Here is a 23,826-nt window from a genome sequence, read left to right as displayed (position 1 = left end):
GACATCAGGCCCTGGAGCCTTGTTTACATTAATTTGTATTAAAGCTTTATGAATCATATCCTGAGTCAGCCACTGACTAGATTGAGCTGAGCCATTAGTGCAGCTATAAAGTGAGCCTGGGAACTCAGACTCCTCTATTGTATACACTGAAGAAAAGAACTGATTTAGCACATTTGACTTTTCTGTATCTGTTACAACCATACTGGTACCATTAATTAATGGAGCAACACTCTCAACCTGCATCTTTTTACTATTAATATATTTAAAAAACTTTTTAGGGTTAGTTTTCACCTCTACCGCAATTAACTCTTCATTTTCTTTCTTTGCCTTCCGGATTACTGATTTACAACATTTATTACAGTGTTTATATTCATTAAATGCAGCTTCTGTTCCAACAGATTTGTAGTTTTTAAATGCCTTTCTCTTCTTTCCAATTAACTTCTTTCCTTCTGTATTAAGCCACACAGGATGATTCTTAGAGCTTCTACGTTTAGTCCTTAAGGGAATAAATTGAGAACAGTAATAATTTAATTTAAAGGACAACCATTTCTGTTCTGTGTTTTTAGCTGAAAACTTAATGCCCCAATCAATACTCTGTAGGGCAGCCCTCAAGGCACTAAAATTAGCTTTTCCAAAATTCATGGTTTTGTTGCCCCAGTATATATTTGTTTTTTGCACCAGACATTAAATGATATAACATTATGGTCACTATTACCCAGGGGTTCAATGACTTGCACATTTGCTATAAGTTCTGGATCATTTCAGATCACTAAATCAAGAATAGCATTTTTTCTGGTAGGCTCCTCAACAACCTGTGCCATAAAATTTGTCGTGCAATAAGTTTATAAACTTGTTCCCACTAACTGATCTAAAACAAGTAGGTAGACAGGAGCCGTAATAATCACGGGTAGTGTTAAGATAAAAAAATGTCTTTATTTCCAAGCATCTTTAAAAACACAAACAGGCATTCTCCTGGAACTGTTCAACTAAACCATGACGTGTCTAGTCACCTGATGCGTTTCGTGCCTCTCTTTGGCACTTCATCAGAGGTGGAGTCTAGTCCTAGCTCTCTGCCTTATATAGTAAATACAATTAAAACAATACACCCTTTAAAATTAGCATATTACACTTTTGGTTTGTTTTCAGGCTATAATTTCACTATGTATTTATGGGAATATTTAAACAAAATTTATACAATAGTCGGAATCCAGATTGGTAAATGTTTTTGACCAGGTATACTTAATTTAATTCAATTTTATTTAAAGAAAGCATGAGACCTCCCAATCACTATTCAACCCCTGTGGGAGGCGTGTTTTCAATGTGAAGATCCAATATACCTCCCTTTGATCTATCACTTTCTGCAAGTCTCAAGTAGACCAGTCGCATGTGAGTAATTGTATGTGTATATTTGCCCACTAACTGATCTGGCAGTACTGTTGCTCCAGTCAATATCTGGGTAATTAAAATCCCCCATTATCATTACTTTACCCAAACTAGCAGCCTTTTCTATTTGCATCAGGTGCTTAGCTTCCTCCTCCTCACTTACATTAGGGGGTCTATAGCATATTCCTACAATTAATTTGCTGGACTCTTTACAATTGGTGAAGAACTCCACCCATATGACTTCTGCCCCCTCATTTTCTAACATAACCTCCTCCTTTATATGAGCTTTTAAATCCTGCCTAACATACAGACATACCCCTCCTCCCTTTCTATTGCCTCTGTCCCTCCGATACAAAGTATAGCCACTGATATTTACTGCCCAGTCATGTGACTCATTCAGCCACGTTTCGGCAACACAAATCATGTCATATTTTCACTCCAGCACCTCCAGCTCTCCCATTTTACCAGTCAGATTCCTTGCATTTGCAAACATTTTCAATATGGTACCAGTATTAAATGTATATGACATGTGGTCCTCCCTATCCTTAACAGTACCCCAGCCAAATGTCCTCCTCCATTTTCCCTTTCTTTGCTTACTATCTCATCTAACCTGTTTTCCACTGAATCTTTTACTGAACCCCCCCACGCCTAGTTTAAAATCTCCTCCAAACGTCTAGCCATCTTCTCTCCCAAAACAGCTGCTCCATCATCATTGAGGTGCAGCCCATCCCTAGCAAAGAGCCTGAGAGTACCTGACTGAGAAATCAGCCCAGTTCTCCCAAAACCCTCCTCCCTACACCAATCTCTCAGCCACGCATTAATCTCCCTACGCTCCCGCTGTCTTCTTAGCATTGCTCGTGGCACAGGTAACATCTCTGAGAAAATTACTTTGGAAGTCCGCGCCCTCAACTTTACACCTAGTTTTTTAAAATCGTTCTTGAGGACTTCACCACCTCCTCTAACTTTGTCATTGGTACCTATATGTACGAAGATTGCTGGGTCTTCCCAGCCCCTCCCAATAATCTGTCCACTTGTTCCACCACATGCCGAACCCTAGCACCAGGCAAGCAGCAGACTGTTCAGCATGTAGGGGCCTTGTGATGTGTCAAATGGATATTAAGCAACATATTAACACCAGACCTGCAAGATCAGGAGATAGGGAAGGTGATGCTTCACAGCAACTGCCTTGGTTTCTGGACAACAGTAGACAAGAGGTTTACATGTGTATGTTGTTGTCTGAGGCCCCTGGGTTGATTATACTGTGATGCCCATTCATTCTCCACTTTTGCTCATTGTCTAGAGGAGAGGGGATGATTAGGAGCAGAACTGAACTTTTAGATCCTAGAACTAAAGCCTTCATTTGGGCAGGAAAATGTCCTAGTTGTCATATACCACTGATGTCTTGCGGCAACAGCCCACAATCATATGAGCTCTTCCACTCTGTTATTTAGCAGCACAACTGCAACAGATTAGATATTGGATCTGGAAGAGAATATAGATTTTAGCTCTTGGTTCAGTCTGAGACATCCCTTTAAATGCGATATTCTTGGTCCTACCAAACTTGTACCCCAATGGGCTGATTAACAGTATGTATGTGTACTGAATATACTAATGTAAGAGGTATTACTATGGCATATAGCCTCCACTGTGGGGAAATAATAAGTGAACACAGCACAGCCACTTGCATGGCTACAAGTATTGAAATTGAGATAAAATACAAGTATTGTCAACCCCTTTTGATGGCCTGGTTTAGTTATAGTCAAACTCAGTATGCACTTAAAGGAAAAGTAGCACTAAAAATTATTTACAGTCTGGCAAAGCTCATGTTGACTTATTGCTTTTTTGGTATAGCAGCAAGAGGACCTTTATTAAGGTATTTTTGCATAAAGTATTTAAAATAAAAACATTGTGCAGGGTAGGGATATTGTTAAAGGGACATAGAATGGATGTTTAAATTAATAGTAGTGTTACTTTTCCTTTCAGAAACAATGGCCTAAGATGAAAATGCAAGCCATAAAGCCATTAGTGGACTATTTAGTAAAAATATCATGTGACCAACCTCTGGCTGCACACTATACTGGTGTCTTCTGAATCACCCGAGAACAAAGCAAATTGGAAAAAGCACCTGACTGAAGTGACTGGTGACATTTGGTCACAGCCATTAGAAGCCTTCAGTCTCATTGTGTATGGAGTTTCTTCTCTCAAGTGTTTATCCTACATCAATCATCACAGAGCTGTGGCCCATGTAGTTTATATCAAATGGCAAAGTTTAGATAAATAGTAACATGTGCTCCTAGTACATTATATTTTGTTGCTATAATCACTTTGCTTCCAGTATCACCATATTTAAGTGCTGCATGTCAAGGATCAGACTACCATGCTGTCTATATTCTAGTTTCCACACTCTGTTGTGGCCAATGGAGAATATACAGAGGATTCTCAGTGGCATTGTTGTACTCATACAAGAACCAGAAAGCAGTGTGTGACTTTAGCCTTTAGTCAGGAGAGCCTGTACAAAGCAAATACACAAGGGGGGTTGTGGGAGCACCCGCATTGCTAAGTAAAAATATATAGAAGTATAAGGGAAGTGCTACTGGCATATCCAAATGGGTCAGTGCACATTCCCTGGGCCCCTGGCTAAGCTTCTTGTGGCTTGTAGCACCCCCCATACCCACCCCTATTAATTAATAGTGGCCCTATGCTTTTAACTGCACCATATTTATACATTTTTGTCAAAAATGGGCGTTGGTTTGGGCAATCACTCTCTCTTAAAAACTGCAATTCAGCAGCGGGGGAGGATTTAGCCCTCCAGAAACCAAGGTTCAGCAGACTTTTACTTTTTACTTTACTAATTCTATTATGCAGAGAGACACAGGATCCTCAATACTATGACTGGTAGGTAAACAAGTTAGGGACCGCCATATGGGGTTTACCTTGACGTGGTATGGTGGCTTTTCAACTTTATGATCATAACTTTGCAACTAAAAACCCCTGTCTTTGTTAACACATGCATTTGCATATCTACTGAATTACTTAGACAGGGGCCCAGGGAATGTGCACTGACCCATTTGGATATGCCAGTAGCACTTCCCTTATACTTCTATATATTTTTACTTAGCAATGCGGGTGCTCCCACAACCCCCCTTGTGTATGAGCCTGTACAAAGGCCAATAAGCTGCCAACTTGGTTTGGAGAAACCACATGGGCAGCTATATCTGCCAATGTGTGGCCATGTTAACTTACAGGCTATCCTCTCTACACTATGTTGGGTTAGACACAATAGGCATAAGAATGTGATAGCTGTTAGAGGGATCAATTTCTCTAGCAATGGTTGCTTTTAAAGGGGACCGGTCACCCAAAAACATTATTCAAAATCCTATTTTATCACATTAGTCAAGCAAAATTAACTTTATTTACACAGTATAAATTATTTGAATATTTCTTCCTTCAGTCTGGGATTTCAAAATTACAGCAAGCATCATCTCAGTCTTGTTTGTGCACCAGAATGGGGACCTGATGTCCACCCCCCATGCCCTGGCTACACAATTAAATGGTAAAGAAAATGGGGAATGTGGGGAGAGCAGTGACATCTAGGATGTGCTGAATGGAAAGTGAAAGTAATTGTCTGCCCCACCTTCATGCTCAGGGCATAGATGAGGGGGCAGACAATATTTGATTGACAGCTGAAATGTTTAAATGAGCTTACAACAGCTATGAATGCTTCAATAAAAAAATAGAAATTGGATTTCATATTTAATTTAAATGACTTATTATACAGATTGTTGTGTGTGGGTGACAGGTCCACTTTAAATAAGAGGTGCACTAATAAAGAGAGAAACAGCAGATGCAAGTGATAAGTGTAACAAACATTGGCTTGGTGGAGGAGAGGACCAGCACTGAGGTTCCATTCACCTCAGCATGGATACCCTAATACATATATTACTGCTGTTCATCGGATAAATAAGCTACAGTGATAGCAGTGGATCTTTGCTTCACTTGGTGTAGACTGTGTGCAACAGCGATGGAGCAGAAGATCCCACATAAAGCTTTAGTGCTCTCAGTAGTACCCACTCTTCCTTCGGCTTATCTTTATACTTCAGAGGTCTCATTCCTGCAGATGTTGTCTGTGCAAGCAATGCTGCAGAATGCATGGAGTCCCACAATCAATGGAATCAGTGTTACAATCATTTGTATAAAGGTGAAACAGTAAAATCAGTAAAGGGTGTCAGTAAGGCAGCCATCATAAACCTGCTACCCTGAGCAACACTCCACGGGTACATTACAGCAGAGCAGCAATATTCTAATTCATTGCAGGACACCCCGGATTTACTGGCAAAGTCATTCTGTCATCCACTTGCAGCACAGGGGATGCATTGGAAACCGGAAGAACATGCTGTGTGGAAAGTCTCCTGGGACAGTGAACTCCATGTCTACATACAGATCTGTTATATCACAGTACAAGTATGGGATCCATTATCCAGAAAGCTCCAAATTACAGAAAGGCCGTTTCCCATAGACTCCATTTTATCCAAACTTTAAAAGTTTTATTTCCTTTTTCTCTGTAATAATAAAACAGTATCTTGCAGTTGTTCCAAACCAAGATTTAATTCATCCTTATTGTCGTGGTGTTAATGATTACATGATTTTCTATTAGACTTAAAGGGGAGGTTCACCTTAAAGTTAACTTTTAGTAGGTTTATAGAATGGCCAATTCTAAGCAATTTTACAATTGGTTTTCATTTTTTCTGGGTTTTGAATTATTAGCCTTCTTCTGACTCTTTCCAGCTTTCACATGGGGAGTCTCTGACCTATCTAAAAAACAAATGCGCTGTAAGGTTACACATTTGTTGCTACTTTTTATTACTCCTCTTTCTAGTCAGTAACTCTCATTCATACTCCAGCCCCTTCAAATCAATGCATAGTTACTAGGGTAATTTTGACCCTAGCAACCAGATTGCTGAAAAAGCAAACTGGAGAGCTGCTGAATAAAAAGTGAAGGAACTCAAAAACCTCAAATAAAATCCAATTGCAAATTGTATCAGACTATCGCTCTCTGTATTATACTTAAAGTTAACCCCTTTAATGTACAAAGATCCAAATGATGGAAAAGATCTGTTACCCAGAATGCTTGGCACCTGGGGTTTTCTGGATAACAGGTCCCATACCTGTATTGTGTAGATCTCTACAGATTCAGTTTCTCAAGCTACAATCCATGTTATACCCCCTGTAATTGTGGTTGTGGAATTTTGTATTCAAGTAGGTTTACACAATATACAATATTCTATGGATAATACAAAACATTTTTCAAGATTTATTGAAGAAAAACTGGGTAAATTTACAACTGCATTTTACTTTTGCTATACAACACGTGCTATTGACAGTGTAGTGTCTGCATGGAGCAATGCGAGCTAGAACATGCTCTGGGATTCTCTGTTAGGGCACCACACATTTTTGGTGTTCAGTAAATGCATAAATGGGTAGTAAAATGGGTTGTTGTTTTTTTAAGGTCACTAAGTGGGAAAATATGTTTCTTTAAAAATAGAGACTGTTTCCAGGAGTACATCATTGCAGCACTACACTAACTGTGCTCTCTTTAATCCGTTGGGTTCTGTGACATTAGAATAGAAATGTTAATTATATAAAATGGCTGGCAAACGTCAGTTGCATATACACCACCCACACGGTTTAGGATATTGGACTATAAAAAAAAAAAGGCAACATTACGGGAAAAACTCTAGAAACGTATTCAACAAAGGAACATGTATATACTTTAAAAGCAACCAGCAGAGTTTCTTCACAATAGCATGATATGATAAGAGTAAAAAATGCCCTGTAGGAATACAATTGCTTTTAAAATATAAAATAGTTTACATTTAACAAACACAAATGTTTTCTCTTTGCAGTTATGCACTAAAGTGCACCAGTAGTGCAAAAACACACCCCTTGATATTTACCAAGAAACTTCCTTTCTTGCCTTCTCATGCCTTAAACCAAGTAGTGATCTGGATTTCAGGCTTACAGAATTCACAAATATGGCTTTAACTCAACTGGAACTCACCTCTCCCAAACTTGAATCTGGCACTTTAATCTCAGTGTGTGGCATGAACCAGCTAATAAAATATATATTAATAAAAAACAAAAAACGTATGTAAGTATTTAACTACTGCCTGTACCTAAATGGTAGTATTGTTTCTTTTCTAAATAAGATTTCAAAGTAAGAAAAATTAAGTTTTATATGGTGTTTTTCAAAACCCTTTGAAAGAAATGTACTCAACAAATAAACTAGGTTGGTTCAGTAAAAGGTCTGTGAAACAGAAGCCCTTACTTGCAGTGGACAGCAAAATAAGGGGCACTTTCATAGGATATACATTTGTTGCTTCAGGAATAAGTCAGTGTAAGGCACAGTGAAGCCATGTGCATAAGTATACAACACTCTCACACACACACAAATTGCATCCGCTTGATCGGCACTCAATTTGCAAATTCCTTATTTCTGACACACGCCTATCCCTGAATAATTCTGTTAATGTTTTCTTTAGAAAGGAACATTACTGCCAGATATTTTTGGATCATCATATTTTAGACACCATTGTGTAAGAAGAACCAATAGAAAATAAACAGTGCAAACGCTTCACTGTTCAGCACATTTCTTAGACCTCATGATGGAAGTCCGTTTGCTAAAGAATGTCGGACACCTGAGATGGATGGCAAAGCACTTTTGTTCTTAAATCTCCTGCCCTGGCGAGTGACTTTAATGTTATCAATGGCTGGAGTGTAACATTTTTCATTTTCACTGCAGTTCAGCACAGACAACTAACAACACGGTGGTGCAAAAGTCCACGTGAAGGAAATAACTTTGTAATTGCAGCCTCGCTGCCTAACTTGACTAATGCAGATTCTCCCAAAATACCCCCTACAAAAGGATTCGTTTATCCACCAAGGTCTCTAAATAGGTTTTAAAGGAAAAAAACAAAAGTACGGGAAAGTGTTTTGGGGTAGCAGCTGCACATTACAATATGAGCAACTTTTCAACACATCCAGATAAGTGAGTAAAAGAGGAGGCGTGAAACGGAGCACCAATCTTCCAGTGAGGCACACGTTATATTTCACTGTGCAATGAAGCCTGGCATAGGAGGAAGGCGAGGAGGTCTTTGAGGGAGAGCAGGAGGATACTGTTGTGTGAAGGGAGCTGGATAACCAGGCTGAGGCATCTGATTGGAAGGCTGATAGCCATGACGAGAAGGAAGAGGTGGGCACGGAGATGGTGCATAAGGGAGCCCAGGGGCTGGCTGAGCAGCCATTGCATATGGCATTGGATATAGTCCAGGTTGGCTAGGTGCTTGGGGTGGGGGTGGCACTGGTCTTCTGGGTGTAATGTTTGCTGGATAGGAAGCTTGAGGTGCTTGGTTTGATTCCAATGGGTGGGTTTGTGGCAGCACAGATACTTGGGGAAGCCTTTGCCCCTTCATTACCATCTCCTGAAGTTTTTCAATTTTCACACGTCGCAGATGGGCCAATTTGCGCTTGTTCAAATACTCATCAGTGAAGTTCTCCAGCTGGATGCCTCCATCAAGAAAATTCTCTGCCATATTCTGTAAAAAAAAAAAAAAAAATACAATGTGTACTATATAGTTATATATAATTGTATCTATCAGAATGCCAATAGACATTTCTCCTTAATTGTTTTGTGTCCGTTTATTAATACTAATGACAACAACAAACAAGCTTGCTATCACAGGAACAAATCACTCAAAATTTCAACTTTATTCCTGAAAATCATGTTTGTGCTTCCAGCAAAGTGGATTTGATTAAGAGTAATGTTTATTGAATCCACCTGAAAAAACAAAAGTAAAAATTATCCATAGCCTTCTATAGTATTTGACATTGCTAAACCTTCATTAGTCTGGTTTATGATTTATGAGTACTGAAGGCTAAAAATTCCAAATGTTGATGAATAAAGCAAAAAGATTGATAATGCTTAAATATATCAGCCATACTGAAATTTCATAAAGAACTGTTGACAGTAAAGTATACAAATTAAGTATTCTGGTAGCACAGGTATAGTAGGGAGTATAGTAAAGCAAGTGTATCAGTTGTTAAAGGTGTGGTTCATAATTAAGTTAACTTTTATAGGTTATTGAATGGCCACTTCTAAACAACGTTTTAATTGGTCCTTTGTTTTTCTTTTAATCATTTTTCAATTATTTGACTCTTTTCAGCTTTCAAATGGGGGTCACTGAACCCATCTAAACACAAATGCTCTGTAAAGCTACTAAATTACTGTTATTGCTTTCTATTCAGGCCTACCCTATTCATATTCCAGTCTCATATTCAAATCAATGTATGGTCGCTAGGGTAAGCTGGACACTAGCAACCGGATTGCTGAAATTGCAAACTGGAGAGGTGCTGAATAAATCAAAAACCACAAATAAAAAATTAAAACCAATTGAAAATTGTCTCAGACCATCACTCTCTACATCACACTACAATTAATTTAAAGGTGAGCAACCCCTTTAACCAATCTGAAAGACAATTGTGAATGTAATATTTAGATTATGGGAGTAAATATCATTGTTCCGTAATCAATCCACTACCGCCATAGTACTCAACGCACATTTAAAAAGGTAAAGTATATAAAGTTAAATATGCATTGCAAATAAACACTAACGCAACACTGCATACTTAAAAAGTACTGGACACAAAATAGTAAACTAAGAAGTCATGTATTACAACACAACAAAAAATAAAAAAAAGTTATGTTATTTTGAGGCGACTTAATAATGCTGAAGGGCCACTATTACTCCCCCTACTACTTTTGTAAATTCAAGTGTACACACTGTTTAACTAATGTACTATCTCAGGTGTTGTTTTTGTTCTAAAACAGTTATGTATTCAGATCACTAATCACAAAGATTTATTTTTTTTATGGCAATGCACAGTGTGACTAGTGGAACAGGTATTGTGAGCACTTATTACACTGCGTGATGACTTATTTTATTTATTTTAGTGATGCGAGTAGTTTTTATTGAGGATTTTTTATAGGTTTTGGACAGATGTAAAGGAGAAGGAAAGCTGAATCACTGGAGGGTGTAAATGAGTTAGCACAACCCAGAGACATAACCACTTATGAAAGAATCTGGGTTGGGGCTCCTCTTTACGGAGGTCAATGTACTATTCTACACCATCATCTTTCCCAGGGATCCCTTGTGACTGAGCTGAATGTATGTGCACTGCTGAAATGATATAGAAGCAAGATTGCAGCGTGGCACTCGCTAGAATATTACTGCCGGACAACGCGTTTTCCACTGAAAAGGAGACCTAGCCTGGGGTCTGAGTTAAGTAACAATGGTTTGTTTGTTTTTGGGGGGGGGGGGGATTACAGAGTTCAATGCAGTCTTTAGCTATAGTTTTATTTTTCATTTCTGGATTATTTCAGTTTAAAACTATTTTACTTTAAATTTATTTTAATTTATTATACCACATAACTATTATATGGCAATGTGCCTTCAGGAAAACATAAAAATGAAAAAATATATTAATTTTCTGCAAACCAGAAACTTTCTAAATATAATCAATTAATTTATTTTATAAAATATTTTCTGAAATAGTTACACAGCACTCTATTGTAGGCTCTGTAATTTTTTTTTTTAATACATAATCTACACAAAAGGACTACAGACTAACAACCACCAACACAAAGCCTGCATATACAGAAACATACAAGGAGTATACAGGTATGGGACCTGTTATCTAGAATGCTGGGAACCTAGGGTTTTCCAGATAATGGATCTTTTTTTTGTTTTTATGATTATTATTTTATTTGTTAATTCTTACCTCTGTCTCTTCTTCTATTTTGGCACCTTCAGCCTGAAGAAGAGCTAAAAGTGTTTCCAGGGATGAATTGACAGACTGCTTATCTGTGAAGAGAATACATTGTAAAGTTTTAAAATCTTTATTTAAATTCCGTGTGTGTGTTTTGTAAACTCAAACATTTAATTAAAAAAAACCACACCTCTCAAATAATATAAAGTTATAGGCTGCCCATCTTCAAGGCTGGTACCTTTTGAGAGGCATAGTAGATGGCAGGATCTAGCCTAAATGTCAGCTGGTGTGATTGCTGCCCTAGATTTTATACTGTTACTATAGAAGGGCGGCTGCAACAAGATTATTTCATTCAATCTTTTTGTGATGGCCCAGACTGAATATGGGATCAAACCCAAAGCATCTGAAGCCCATAGCACTGCAAACGTGGGATTCAGCACTGGACTAAAAATGTAATTCTCTCAATTTATCCTCTTTGGGAATAGCAGAAATGTTATACCTTTTAGATTTTCTTTCAGAGATCAAACACAGTAACAAAACGCTAATACCCCTATTGAATCTCTTCCTCTTTTCATTGTTAGGCAAAAGTGCTGAAGGTTTTCACAATTACAATTGGAGCCAATTTCTGGTAAAAATCCCAGACAAACTATAATTAATATTATTATCCTTATGTTTATTGGGAGTTGCCTCATACTCATAGTTCATGTGCTTCTTGGGTCAGACCATTTCCATTACTGACATTATTTGACGGGATTTCTGTGAACTATAATAACAAAATAATTAACATGCCATCAGCCTCATGAGAGAGAGACCAAAGCAGATGCACAACAGATGTCAGAAGAGGACACACGTCCCCCAATGTGTACATGTGGAGCCCAGGCAAATCATGTTGCTAGTTAAGGATCAAATGTATAATATCTTATTATAATAATAACTTTTTTTTAATGCACACCCTAGAGAGATTATAAATGCACTCTGCAGTACTATTGTAATCCTGTTTTTTTTCTCAATTAATTATATTCACCCTTCACTATTCTCAAATATTTTTCACCTCACAACTAGGTCTCCTCAGGGTAAAAAGAAAAACAATTAAGATACTAAAGGGGTAAATTAACTTTTAGTATAAGGTAGACAGGGACATTCTGAGATTATTTGCAGTTGGTCTTCATTTTTATTATTTTCTGTGCTTTTGAATGATATGTTTTTGTGCAGCAGTTATCTGGTGTCTATGTTCCAATTTACCCTAGCAACCAGGCAGTGGTTTGAATGAGAGAGCTCGATATGAACAGGACAGGAGCCAAACAGAAATAGAAGTAATAAAAGGTAACAATAAATCACAACTGTACCCCCTGTGAGGAATAGTTGTTTTTCTGTGGGGACAGGGACAGTGACACTTGAAAGAGGAAGACAAATAATGCAACTATAAGAAATAAAATGAAAACAAAGAACTGCACATTCTATAACATACTAAAGGTTAAAGTAAAGGTGAACGACTCCTTTTAATAGCTTCACAAAGAATGATCTGTTTTCTACTATGCTAGTGCATTCCAATGACATGATGGGTTCAATATGCATCCCCCAAATGGATTTCAATGAAAATAACTGGTTCAATAATACGAAACCAAATAGTACAGTGCTGTCCAATTTATATGGTACAGAGGGCCGGAATTTTTCTAATCTACATGGTGGAGGGCCGATAATGGAATCCAGTGTTAGTCACTCCCTGTTTTTAGACCACACCCACGTTACCGCAAGACCATGTCCACATTAAAGGAGAAGGAAAAGTTAAAACTAAGTAAGCCTTATCAGAAAGGTCCATCTAAATATACCAGTAAACCCCCAAAGTAATGTTGCTCTGAGTCCCCCGTCAAAAGAAACACAACATTTCTTTCCTTCTATTGTGTACACATGGGCTTCTGTATCAGACTTCCTGCCTTCAGCTTAAACCTCATTGCCCTGGGCAAGAGCATGCTCAGTTTGCTCCTCTCCCCCCCCCCCACCCCTCCCTTCTCTACTGTAATCTGAGCCCAGAGCAGGGAGAGACTCAGGCAGGAAGTGATGTCACACCACATTAATACTGCAGCTCCTATTCTAAACAAACAGAGTTTCTAGAGCTTTTTACTCAGGTATGGTAAAATATTCTACAGAATAAATATAGCATTCTAGCTTGCACTATTGCAGCTAATCTATTGGCAATAAAATGCCTCTGTAGCTTTCCTTCTCCTTTAATAGCACACCAAAAAAACAGATGGTTGGTGCTCACTGCAGGGATCAGGGCCGGAACTAGGGGTAGGCAGAGTAGGTGGCTGTCTAGGACGCCATCATTGAGGGGTGCACTTTTAATGGGGTTTTTTTTTTTTTCCCCAAGCGTCTATTTAATAATTTCTTTCAGTAATCATGGTCACTGAGTCGGGTGGAATCCCCCTCCTTCACCTTCTCCCTCTTGCCAGCAAGTAATAGCTCCTTCTGTGAGGTGGTGCAGCGCGACGTGCATCTACGCGTCAATGACGTCACTAATGTGTTGGGTGTCAGAGAGAGGCAGAGAGCTGGTGGCCTGCTTGGTGTGGCTCACTCTCGCTGCTCTCAGCCTCGAACAGTTGCACTGAACTGAAGACATTCTTTCTATTACTGTGAAAGTGTGAAGTTTCCTGTTGGCACAGCCAGGTACAGATTTGGGCCAGGGGGCATATGTTTGCTGCTGGGCACTGTCACAGGTACATAAATACTTGGGGGCAATATGATGTGATAAGATTTATTTTTGGCTGCTGCTGCAGGCACAGGTAAAGATTGGGAGCAATATGATGGCTGTATGATTGATGGCTGCTGAGCTTGCTGGTACAGGTATGGGGGGCAGTATGATGGATGGCTGCTGGCACAAGTATGGGGGGGCTGTATGATGGATAGCTGCTGGCACAGGTACAGGGGGGCTGTATTATGGATGGCAGCTGGTACAGGTACAGGGGGCAGTAATATAAATGAAAAAGTGTTGTACATTTTTTTGCTATGTGAAAAAAGTTAAGTCATATTAAGACATACCCTTAAATCCATATGCCTCCTCCTCCCCTGAGTATAATACAGTACTGATACCTTTTAAAGCTTACAAATGGTAAGCAGACACAGCAGGCAGACTTTGATGTGGAGGGCCGCATAAGGGGGGTCGGCCTGTGGGCCGCCAATTGGACAGCTCTGAAATAGTACATGAGAAGTATACCCTACATATTTGCTAGGTTACATTATGGTCTCATTACTGAATTTACATGGCAATAGTCATGGACGAGTCTATGAAGTTGGGTGGCATGAATATAGTAGTGGAGTTAAAAAAACAAAACAAACCTACACATATATATACAAAAATATACCATATATACATTTTTAAGCAATGCTACATAGCGAGTTTTTCTCTGCCATCTCAGAATAACTTCAATGGGAACTGCCCGATATAATGGTTTTTGGTAAATTTCGCATTGTCTTGGGGATTAATGTCTATACAGTGTCAGGTGTTTTTAAGCCAGCAGGGACTGTTTATGGCATTCATCTCCCAAATTAATTGTGCTGGCTAATAGAGACACTCCATGTGTCAGACTCAATGCATGATCAAACCTAATTTTTGAAAATCATTTCAAAATCTGTATTCACCGAGTTTTGTTTTCTTCAACTGGTGGGATTCTAGGAGACTTTGCAGCTCCTGGTATTTTTGTGTGAGGGTAGCTTTTAAGTTTTCCAGATCTGGTTGCAATAGCAGGTTCTCCTCTGCAAGGCTTCGATTTCCAGCAAGTGTCATTTCTTTGCTCAACTGAACATTTTGAGTCTGTCAAGGCAAATTAAAAATATTAGCAATGTTTTATGTCCAGGAATTAACAGACCAAAACCCAATAACAAAGTATAATCACATTAACCTTCACTTAAAGGATTACTAACTACAAAACAGATAAAATAACATAAACACACTTAAATACAAGAAAAAATTCCTTAAACTGCACTTTTGATAGACTAGATAGCTTTAGAGGAACAGTACAGTGTGAAAATAAAAACTGGGTAAATAGATAGGCTGTGCAAAATAAAAAAAGGTTTCTAATACAGTTAGTTAACCAAAAATGTAATGTATAAAGGCTGGAGTAACTGGATGTCTAACATAATAGCCAGAACACTACTTCCTGCTTTTCAGCTTTCTAACTGAGTTAGTCAGCGACTTGAAGGGGACCCACCTGGGACATAACTGTTCAGTGAGTTTGCAATTGGTCCTCAGCATTCAGCTTAGATTTAAAAGCAACAGATATGACCCATGTGGCCTCTGATTGGTTACTGCCTGGTACCAGTCAGTGTAAACCAAGAGAGCTGAAAACAGGAAGTACTATTCTGGCTATTATGCGAGACATCCAGTCACTCCAGCCATTATACATTACATTTTTGCCTAACTAACTATATTAGAAACATTTTTTTTATTTTGCACAGTATCTATTTACCCAGTTTTTATTTGTACACTGAACTGATCTCCTAAGCAAGTGAGGGATTACAGGGTTATGGAAGATAGCTCATAGTAGAAGTTGATCCAGGGACTGGTCTGATTGCCATCTTGGAGTCAGGAAGGAATATTTTCTACCTCAAAGGCAAATTGGAGAGGCTTCCAATGTTTTTTTTTTTTGCCTTCCCCTGGATCAACTAGTAGTTAAGCAGGTTAAAATAGTGTAAAAAGGTTGAACTTGATGTATGTGTGTCTTTTCTTAACCTAATTTACTATGTTACTATGAATCCAGCAGTATGCAAAACATGTAAGTGGCCAACATTAACCTGTCCAGATCATCTGGCCTGAATGATAAATGTCCACATGGGTATCAGGTTTTTCCTAATACCCATGAGCTTGTATGTTTTTGAGGATGAGAAGCGTTAGCCCAAGCTACTGCTTAACTCTGACACAACATCATTTTCCCAAGTGCCAGACATTGCCTATCAAGCTTAGATGAGCACATACATAATATGGAACATTTCCTGAGATTTCTGTACTGTGCAAATACCTCAATAGACTTAACACAGGAGACACTTGGGAGGACAAAAGAAAATGGAGGCACTGATGCATTTATTTTGAAGAAGAGGAGTGTCAGCCTGGGGGTAGAAGGTAAGTGACTAGAATCACTAGGGTGCATAACAATTTGCCAACCCCCACCCTGTGATTTCCTTCTTTAATACTGCCACTGACAACAACGCTTTGCAATAAGCAAGCAAATAAATTCAGTGAAATGTAACATTTCTTATTCACACCCACACACAATGAAATGTACTGTACCTTTATAATAAGCAGTGTTTAGAAAGAAAGGAAAAGGATATTTGCTAAAGATATAATAATGCCAGGCTTCGCTGTCATTTCTTAAAGCTCTCTAGTAACAGTAGGTATTCAAACACTGCATTACCTTACGGTCAGTCAACACTGTGCCGCTGCTGATGACTGTAGCTCTGGATTAGGATTCAAAACAGGCCCTAGCATTTCATTGCACAGAGACCAACACAGCCCCCAGCAGCGCAATAAAGAGCGACGGTCTATGGCATCTTACAGCAGCAGCACTGGCATTTGCCAGAATCTACAGATTGCCAATCCGGGTCTGGCTGAATGGAACAACCTCTACAATCTTTCAACTGGATTGTCTTTTAAAAATAAGAAAACACAGCTGCTACGGTTTCTACAACAAGAATAATAAAGGATAAATTGTACAATTGTTTTCCTTGTAATGGTTTCTACTAAGGTGTTGCCAGCTCAACCTGCAGTTTGGGACTTGCCTTACATGCCATTGTGTTAATATTTCATATGTTTAGTTTTCATAATTGAGAAAAATACCCTTTAATAACCACAAATCCTTGCTTACTGCCAGCTAAATTGACAAAGTATCATGACAAGGGTAGTACAGCTATAGAGTAAAATAGAATTTCTTAAAGGAGTTGTTCACCTTCCAACACTTTTTTCAAATTCAATTGGTTTCAGACAGTTCTCTAGAAATACTTTTTCTAATTTCTTTCTGTGTGTGGCTGGTTTTGAAGTGTAAAGTGTCATTTTTCACCTTCTAACGCAACTCTGGGAGGGGGGGTCGCCAACCCTGTAAACTGATCTAAATTGATACATTTAGTTGATAAATTTCTTATTATTCTATGAATAAATGCCATTTTCTCTGCTGAAATCCAGCAGTTTAACAGTTCTTCTCTTTCTGCATCATTTAAAATCCTGGCGGGGAAGGAGAGACTAAACACTGATCTTACAAATTGTAACAACTACTCCACATCTTACAAACAGCATGCAAGAACTACATAACCCACAATGCATTGCACTGTGAAGTTCTGTTCCTTATTGAAATAATGTGTGCAGGGAATTGTGGGGTTTGGAGGATGCAGGCTGAGGACAGATGGCTGTTGATACAAAGTAACAGTAGTCAGCCAGCTCAACAAAATTGTCAGACAGATCAGCATGAGAGCAGGGGGCTAGGCTTAGGGAACTGTTCCACACCATTAAAAATCATGAAAAGGCTGCATATTTTTTAATTGATCTATATTGCAGAGTTGCTTGAAATGATGTTTACTTTTCAAAAAGCTTAAGTTATGTTTTTATGGAGTTCCCCTTTAAACATCAGAGACATGAACATTAAACTTAGATTTTGGAAAAAGGTAAAAAATGAAAAGTACTTGAAAAAAGTCTTAATTTATGGTGAACAATCTGAAAACAATTCAACTGAAAAAAGTGTTTGGAAGGTAAACAACCAGTTTAAACAAAACAGGACAGAATTCAGTGCATATGGCAAAATAACACCTTTCTGCAGGACGCTGGCTGTTGTAACCATATGACACTAGAGGATCTATAGGTTCATTTTATCTGGAAAAAGCAACAAATTTCCCATATGCTTGTGTGTGACTGCTGGCTAAAAGAATTTTAAAAATAACCATTGGTCAATGTCACAAGCCAATATAATTACTATAGGAAAGACACAAGCCTGTGTTATATTCCCTAAATGTCATGTTGGGAAGGCAAAAACTATACCACATACACACTGTGGTGAGAGGCTAGAAGAAGAGTTCCAAAATGACATCATCTTTGAATTTCCATTTACCATTGTGAAAAGAGATGTCATTATGTATTCAAATGCTTAGTCACTTACTGATAGAAGGAATAAAATGGTTCATTTAAAGCACCTATCAAACACTTTATTTCAGTTCAGCTGTTTTCAGATTGTTCACCAGAAATACCCCCCCAACTACTTCCAATTTTGTATTTGTACTGTTTTTCCAAAATAGAAGTCTAATATTTCTGTCTCTGGTGTTTCAGTCTGGCAGCAGAGTTTAATGAAACTCAGAGATTCTGCAATGTAACAATTTAGAACAGTTTCCAGAGTGTGAATAACACACTTTGGTTGAATTTTGATGCAAGGTTGAATTGTGTAATTTAAATTTACAGCTTGCTTGTTGCAAACATTGGAGAATACACCTATATGCATCTTTGCTAAACACAAACAATATGTAGGACTTGTATAAGGTTTAATTTAAAAAAAAAAAATCTAAATTTTTTGCCATTGCAATGGAGAAGCCCTGACCTCACTCCCATTGTCCCCTTGGATATGGTAAATTGTTCAAAGAGAAAGAATGATTGTGTTCCTTCACATGGGCACAATGGATACTTGTAGACCACAAGCCATGCTACAGTCCAGGAAAAGGAAATGTCAGTAAGTATGATATGATTTTCCTTTATAACAGCTTCAATTGTCCAAACAGCGACTTGTCAGAACAAGGATTTGAGACGAGTACTACTACTAAAGTGGAAGCTATATTGTTTTTTTTAGTACAAGAAATAAAAACCATACACAATCAACAAAACAATTCACCACAAGTCCTATTCTATAAGCTTAACTGGAAAAGGGTGTATACTGCTCTTTGGGTAGGACTACATGGAAGTTTTCAGCACAATCCAACGCGCTGTGACAAAACGCCAGCGTTAAATCGCATGCAACGGAAATCAGGTTAGAGATAGGAATGTCGCATGAAGTTGCATCGTTGATCCACCGCGACGCGACTGTCGGATGCAGACACAGAGTGCAGCGTTTGCATCAGACAGTCAAGTTGAGGCGGATCAACCCTACGTCTTCATCAGACAATGCATTCACTTACCGTATTTCCGTTGCATTCGATTTGACGCTGGCGCTTTGTTGCTGCGCGTCGGATCACACCAAAAACATCCGTGTAGTCTTACATTGGTCAAGCTGGAAATGTCAGATTGCAGGCATGAATCCAATGTCAACTAATTTACACCATGGCCAGTAGGGTTGCCACCTTTTCTGGAAAAAAATACCTATATATTTAACTTTTTTCCCTATTAATAACATAGGGATCAGCCATCATTTTTACCGGCTAGGCCGGTAAAATATCGGCCAGGTGGCAACCCTAATGGCCAGACACTTCTCCCGTGACTGAACTCTATAGTGAGTGTGTTGATCATTGTACCCATTATCTGTTGTGTTTCTCACTGGTATCAATGTGATGCTACACACACTATGTACAGGGTACTTCACACTGACATCATTAGGAATACACACGATAGCAGGTCATGCAATGCAACTAACTGAGTTCAACTAATTGTTTTCTCTAAAGCAATTACAATCTGGATTCAGTAATGCTTGTTTGCAAAAAAAAACTTTTTAGACCTACATACTGCTGCCTGTAACTGTAAAAAATTATTATAATTAAACACTCGCTGAAAAATTGCAGCAGAGACCTGCGTTTGACCATTATTCCACATTCTATTTTGTTATGCGAGTTATAGAATATGTCAGACAATGAAACTTTGGCCCAAAAATGTGGTTTTGTATTTTTTCCCAAGAGCATAACACGCAAAATGGTACTGCACTTTTACACAATTTAGTAGTCAGGCTGTGACAAAAGATAGAGTTTGTATGAAGGGTGAGTACTTGTTCTAAGTGACTGAGGAAAACACAGGTGCTACAGAGAGTACAGTCACACAGCAGAGACTAAATAGCCAGAAATGATTTCAGTAGGTACAGTTTTCAGGATCAGGAAATACAGGAATGTTACTCAAACACAGGGACACATGACAGCTCCCCAATATCACATGATCTCACGTCAAGCAGGAAATAGGTGTATCAGGCACGGCACACACATAGCAGGATAATAGCTCCATTCCCCTGAGCAAAGCCATCAACTACACAAAGCAGTCAGGGTACAGTCGAGACCAAGCAGAGAAACAAAAGTGCCTGTAAAGCTGAGGTGCCTCATCGCATACCCACCCCTTGTTCCTTATACTTTTTTTTTCAATTACGTTCCATTATTACATTTTTACTGTTTTTCCAAAATCTAAGTTTAAAGGGGTGGTTCACCTTCAAACAACTAGTTGTTTTCAGATAGATCACCAGAAATAATGACTTTTTCCAATTACTTTCTATTTTCTATGTGTGACTGTTTGTCTAATATTGAAGTGTCAAGTGTCTTTTTTCATCTTCTGAACCAGCTCTGGGAGGGGGGGGGGTAGATGACCCTGTAAACTGTTCTAAATTGATACATTGAGTTGATACATTTCTCAGCAGCACCTCTGGAGTATTAGCAACTATTGTATCAATTCTAACAGCTGCCTGTAATGAAACCCAGAGATTCTGCTCAGCAGGGACGAAGATAAGAAATGTATCAACTAAATATATCCATTTACATCAGTTTGCAGGGTCGGCGACCCCCCTCCCCGAGCTGCTTCAGAAGGTGAAAATTAAACTTTACACTTCAATATTAGAAAAACAGTCACAAATAGTTCATTATAAAAAGTAATTATTTCTGGTGATTATCTGAAAACAATTAGTTATTTGAAGGTGAACCACCCCTTAAACAACAACTGCGAGCAAGCCGGTAATACTAACACTAGAGGTGAAGTTTAACACCAACAGCAGCTGGAAGACCTTCTGCTGACAGGCAGTTCAGTAAAACAATGGAGCGATTGTGTTGTGCCTCTGTGACCCTATATGTCCTGCCTGGGCTCCAGCTCCACAACATACAATGGAGCATTGTACAGGCCGACCCCACCAACAGCTGAGAGGATAAATGTGGGACTCACGGCTTCCCCGTACAAGGATTTACGTTCATTATAACGTGCCGTGTGAGCCCGACCTCCCCTACTCACACAGGAGTCGGACAACAAAGCGCGGAAGCGCCGCCAGTCAGTGTGCCGCATTCCCTATGTGTTTCATTGGGCCGTGTGCTATTGTTGCGCTACCGCCACCCACCTCATCCATCTCCTGCACCACCTGCCCCAGCTTCTCCTCGTCGTCCAGCAGCTCGTTCAGCTGAGTGAGTGACAACTGCATAAACTTGGTCGTATCGAAGGCCATGGTCAGCTAACCCCGGGGGAAAAGAGTTCTCACTCTGGCTCTCCGCCTTTAGCGGCCTGTCACCCAACTGGCAGCCTCACCCCCTCACCACTCAGCGCCTAGAATGGCGTCGCCTCCAACTCCCCGCCCCACGCCCGCCCATAACCGGAAGAGCCGGAAGTAGGGGCTGCGCAAGACGTGCTAAGTCGCAGCGCATCACGTGCTTGTTGAACCTGTTGTTCACCTGTCCGTGTGACGTTACGTAGTGTCTGGTGACTGAGGGCGCAGCATAGCTTTGCGAGTATGTATCTTGGCACTGGATTGAAAAACATTCTCTTTCCATTGTCAACACCCATAATCGTATGTAAGTGACATTTATTTGCTGTGGGAGCCGGCCTGTTTGCAAGGAATTAACCTCAGCTTTTTCTAAGTGGCAGTTTGAATGAAAGATTCATGGTGTCAGTGATGCGCGACTGCTATGTCCGTAAAGCGAGGCTGTTCTTCACTTTCATCACCCAGCAACCCGAGCTGTACAATTGCTGCTACTGCTGTATGGAATATTGTAATTCACTCATTATTTGTATCAGCACATCCATACTGTGAAAGTAAAGGTCAATTGCACAACATAGTTCACAGATATAAGGTCCCCATACAATACATAAAGGATACGAGACCCTCCTGCACCGTGTGTGAGCAATATGCAAACAAAACATAAGCTTCCAGAGAGTAGATAGGAAGCAAAATAGGTCCTGTCATTTTTAGTGCACAAAGGCCCGAATATCTCCCACAGACCCAATTAATCATGACTTGTCTATGGCATCTTACAGTAGCCCCCCTGGCATTTGCCAGAATTCTCTATATATGTCCTGCCCAAGACACATGCCCATGTTGTGGGTCAATACACCATCCGCTCTTCCACATGTCTAGGGGCCACATAATTCAGGATTAATTATCTATTATTATTAACATGTATTTATATAGCGCCAACATTTTGAGTAGCACTGTAAAGTAAATGTGATTATACAACGAAATCACATGAATTACATACATAGAATATATGGAGTAACAAACATCACAATCAATACAGGTACAAAAAGGTGAGGAAGGCCCTATGCATAGGCATACAGTCTAAAGGGAAGGGAATAAGACACAAGGTGTGGGAGTGGGCAAGATCGAATTAAGTGGGTGAGAAATGTGGTACTGTATGTGGTGTTGCGTTTGATAGTTAAGCAGAGTGAGGGTAGGCTTCTTGAAAGAAGTGCATTTAAGAGATTTCTTGAAAGCAGAAAGGTTGGGAGAAAGTCGGACAGACCGTGGGAGAGCATTCCAGAGGAGGGGGGCAGCCCTTGCAAAGTCTTGAATGCAAGCATGTGAGGAGGTTATGAGAGAAGAGTTGAGTAGCAGGTCAGTAGAGGAGCGTAGTAAGCGGTTGGGTGAGTATATAGAGATGAGCTCAGAGATGTAGGGTGGGGCAGAGTTATGAAGTCAGTGTCATTAATTTGAATTTGATTCTGAAAGGTAACGGAAGCCAGTGCAGGGATTGACAGAATGGCGAGGCAGAGGAGTTGCTGAGATGTATGAGCCTCGCTGCAGTGTTCATTATGGACTGGAGAGGTGACAGTCTCTGGTGGGGAAGGCCAATTAAAAGAGAGTTACAGTAGTCTAGACGCGATATGATGAGAGAGTGAATAAGAATTTTGGCAGCATCTTGGGTGATAAATGATCATATTTTGGATATGTTCCTTAGGTGGAAGTGACATGATTTAATAAGTGACTGGATATGAGGAGTGAATGACAGGGCAGAATCTAGGATAACCCCAAGGCACTGGGCCTGGGGAGAGGGGGTGATAGTGGAATTGTTAGCTATGATGGATACTTCCGAGATGTTACTGGTGTTAGTTGGAGGAAAGAGAACCATTTCAGTTTTAGAGAGGTTTAATTTAAGGTAGTGTTGCGACATCCAGGTAGAGATAGCAGACAGGCAGGAGGAGAAGCGAGTTAGGCGTTCTGGGTTGAGATCAGGAGATGAGAGATAGATCTGAGTATCGTCAGCATAGAGGTGGTAGAGGAAACCATAAGAGTTGATTAATTTGCCACGGGAGGAAGTATAGAGGGAGAATAGTAATGGCCCCAGGACAGAGCCTTGAGGAACTCCAACAGAAAGAGGTAGGGGAGAAGATGATACTCCATTGTAGGAGACACTGAAGGAACGATTGGTGATGTAAGAAGAGAACCAGGACAGGGCTGTGTCACGAAGGCCAGGCGAATGGAGGGACTGGAGGAGGAG

General features: G+C 39.6%; 1 protein-coding gene across 2 annotated transcripts; it reads right to left on the bottom strand.

The window, feature by feature from the left end:
- Positions 1-6,681: 6,681 nt before the first annotated feature.
- vps37b.L (VPS37B, ESCRT-I subunit L homeolog) lies at positions 6,682-21,690 on the bottom strand. 2 transcript variants are annotated; one of them, XM_041561724.1, is made up of 5 exons: positions 21,456-21,690; positions 19,342-19,433; positions 14,842-15,013; positions 11,218-11,300; positions 6,682-8,975 (listed from the first exon to the last, which is right to left on the bottom strand). In XM_041561724.1, exons 3-5 carry the CDS (start codon positions 14,984-14,986, stop codon positions 8,490-8,492), a joined length of 714 nt encoding a protein of 237 aa, XP_041417658.1. In that variant the 5' UTR covers positions 14,987-15,013; positions 19,342-19,433; positions 21,456-21,690; the 3' UTR covers positions 6,682-8,489.
- Between the last annotated feature and the right edge of the window lie 2,136 nt (positions 21,691-23,826).

The sequence above is a fragment of the Xenopus laevis genome, chromosome 1L (assembly GCF_017654675.1).
Source record: "Xenopus laevis strain J_2021 chromosome 1L, Xenopus_laevis_v10.1, whole genome shotgun sequence".
NCBI lineage: Eukaryota > Metazoa > Chordata > Amphibia > Anura > Pipidae > Xenopus > Xenopus laevis.
The sequence above is the reverse complement of the archived record's forward strand: the minus strand, read 5'-3'. Positions and strand labels throughout refer to the sequence as shown.

Coding starts and splice junctions, on each gene's coding strand:
- vps37b.L (XM_041561724.1), bottom strand. CDS start 14,986: ATGACACTTGCTGGAAATCGAAGCCTTGCAGAGGAGAACCTGCTATTG. Junction 11,301..14,841: donor GTTGAAGAAAACAAAACTCG/GTGAATACAGAT, acceptor TTCTCTTCACAG/ATAAGCAGTCTGTCAATTCA. Junction 8,976..11,217: donor AAATAGAAGAAGAGACAGAG/GTAAGAATTAAC, acceptor TTTTTTTTACAG/AATATGGCAGAGAATTTTCT.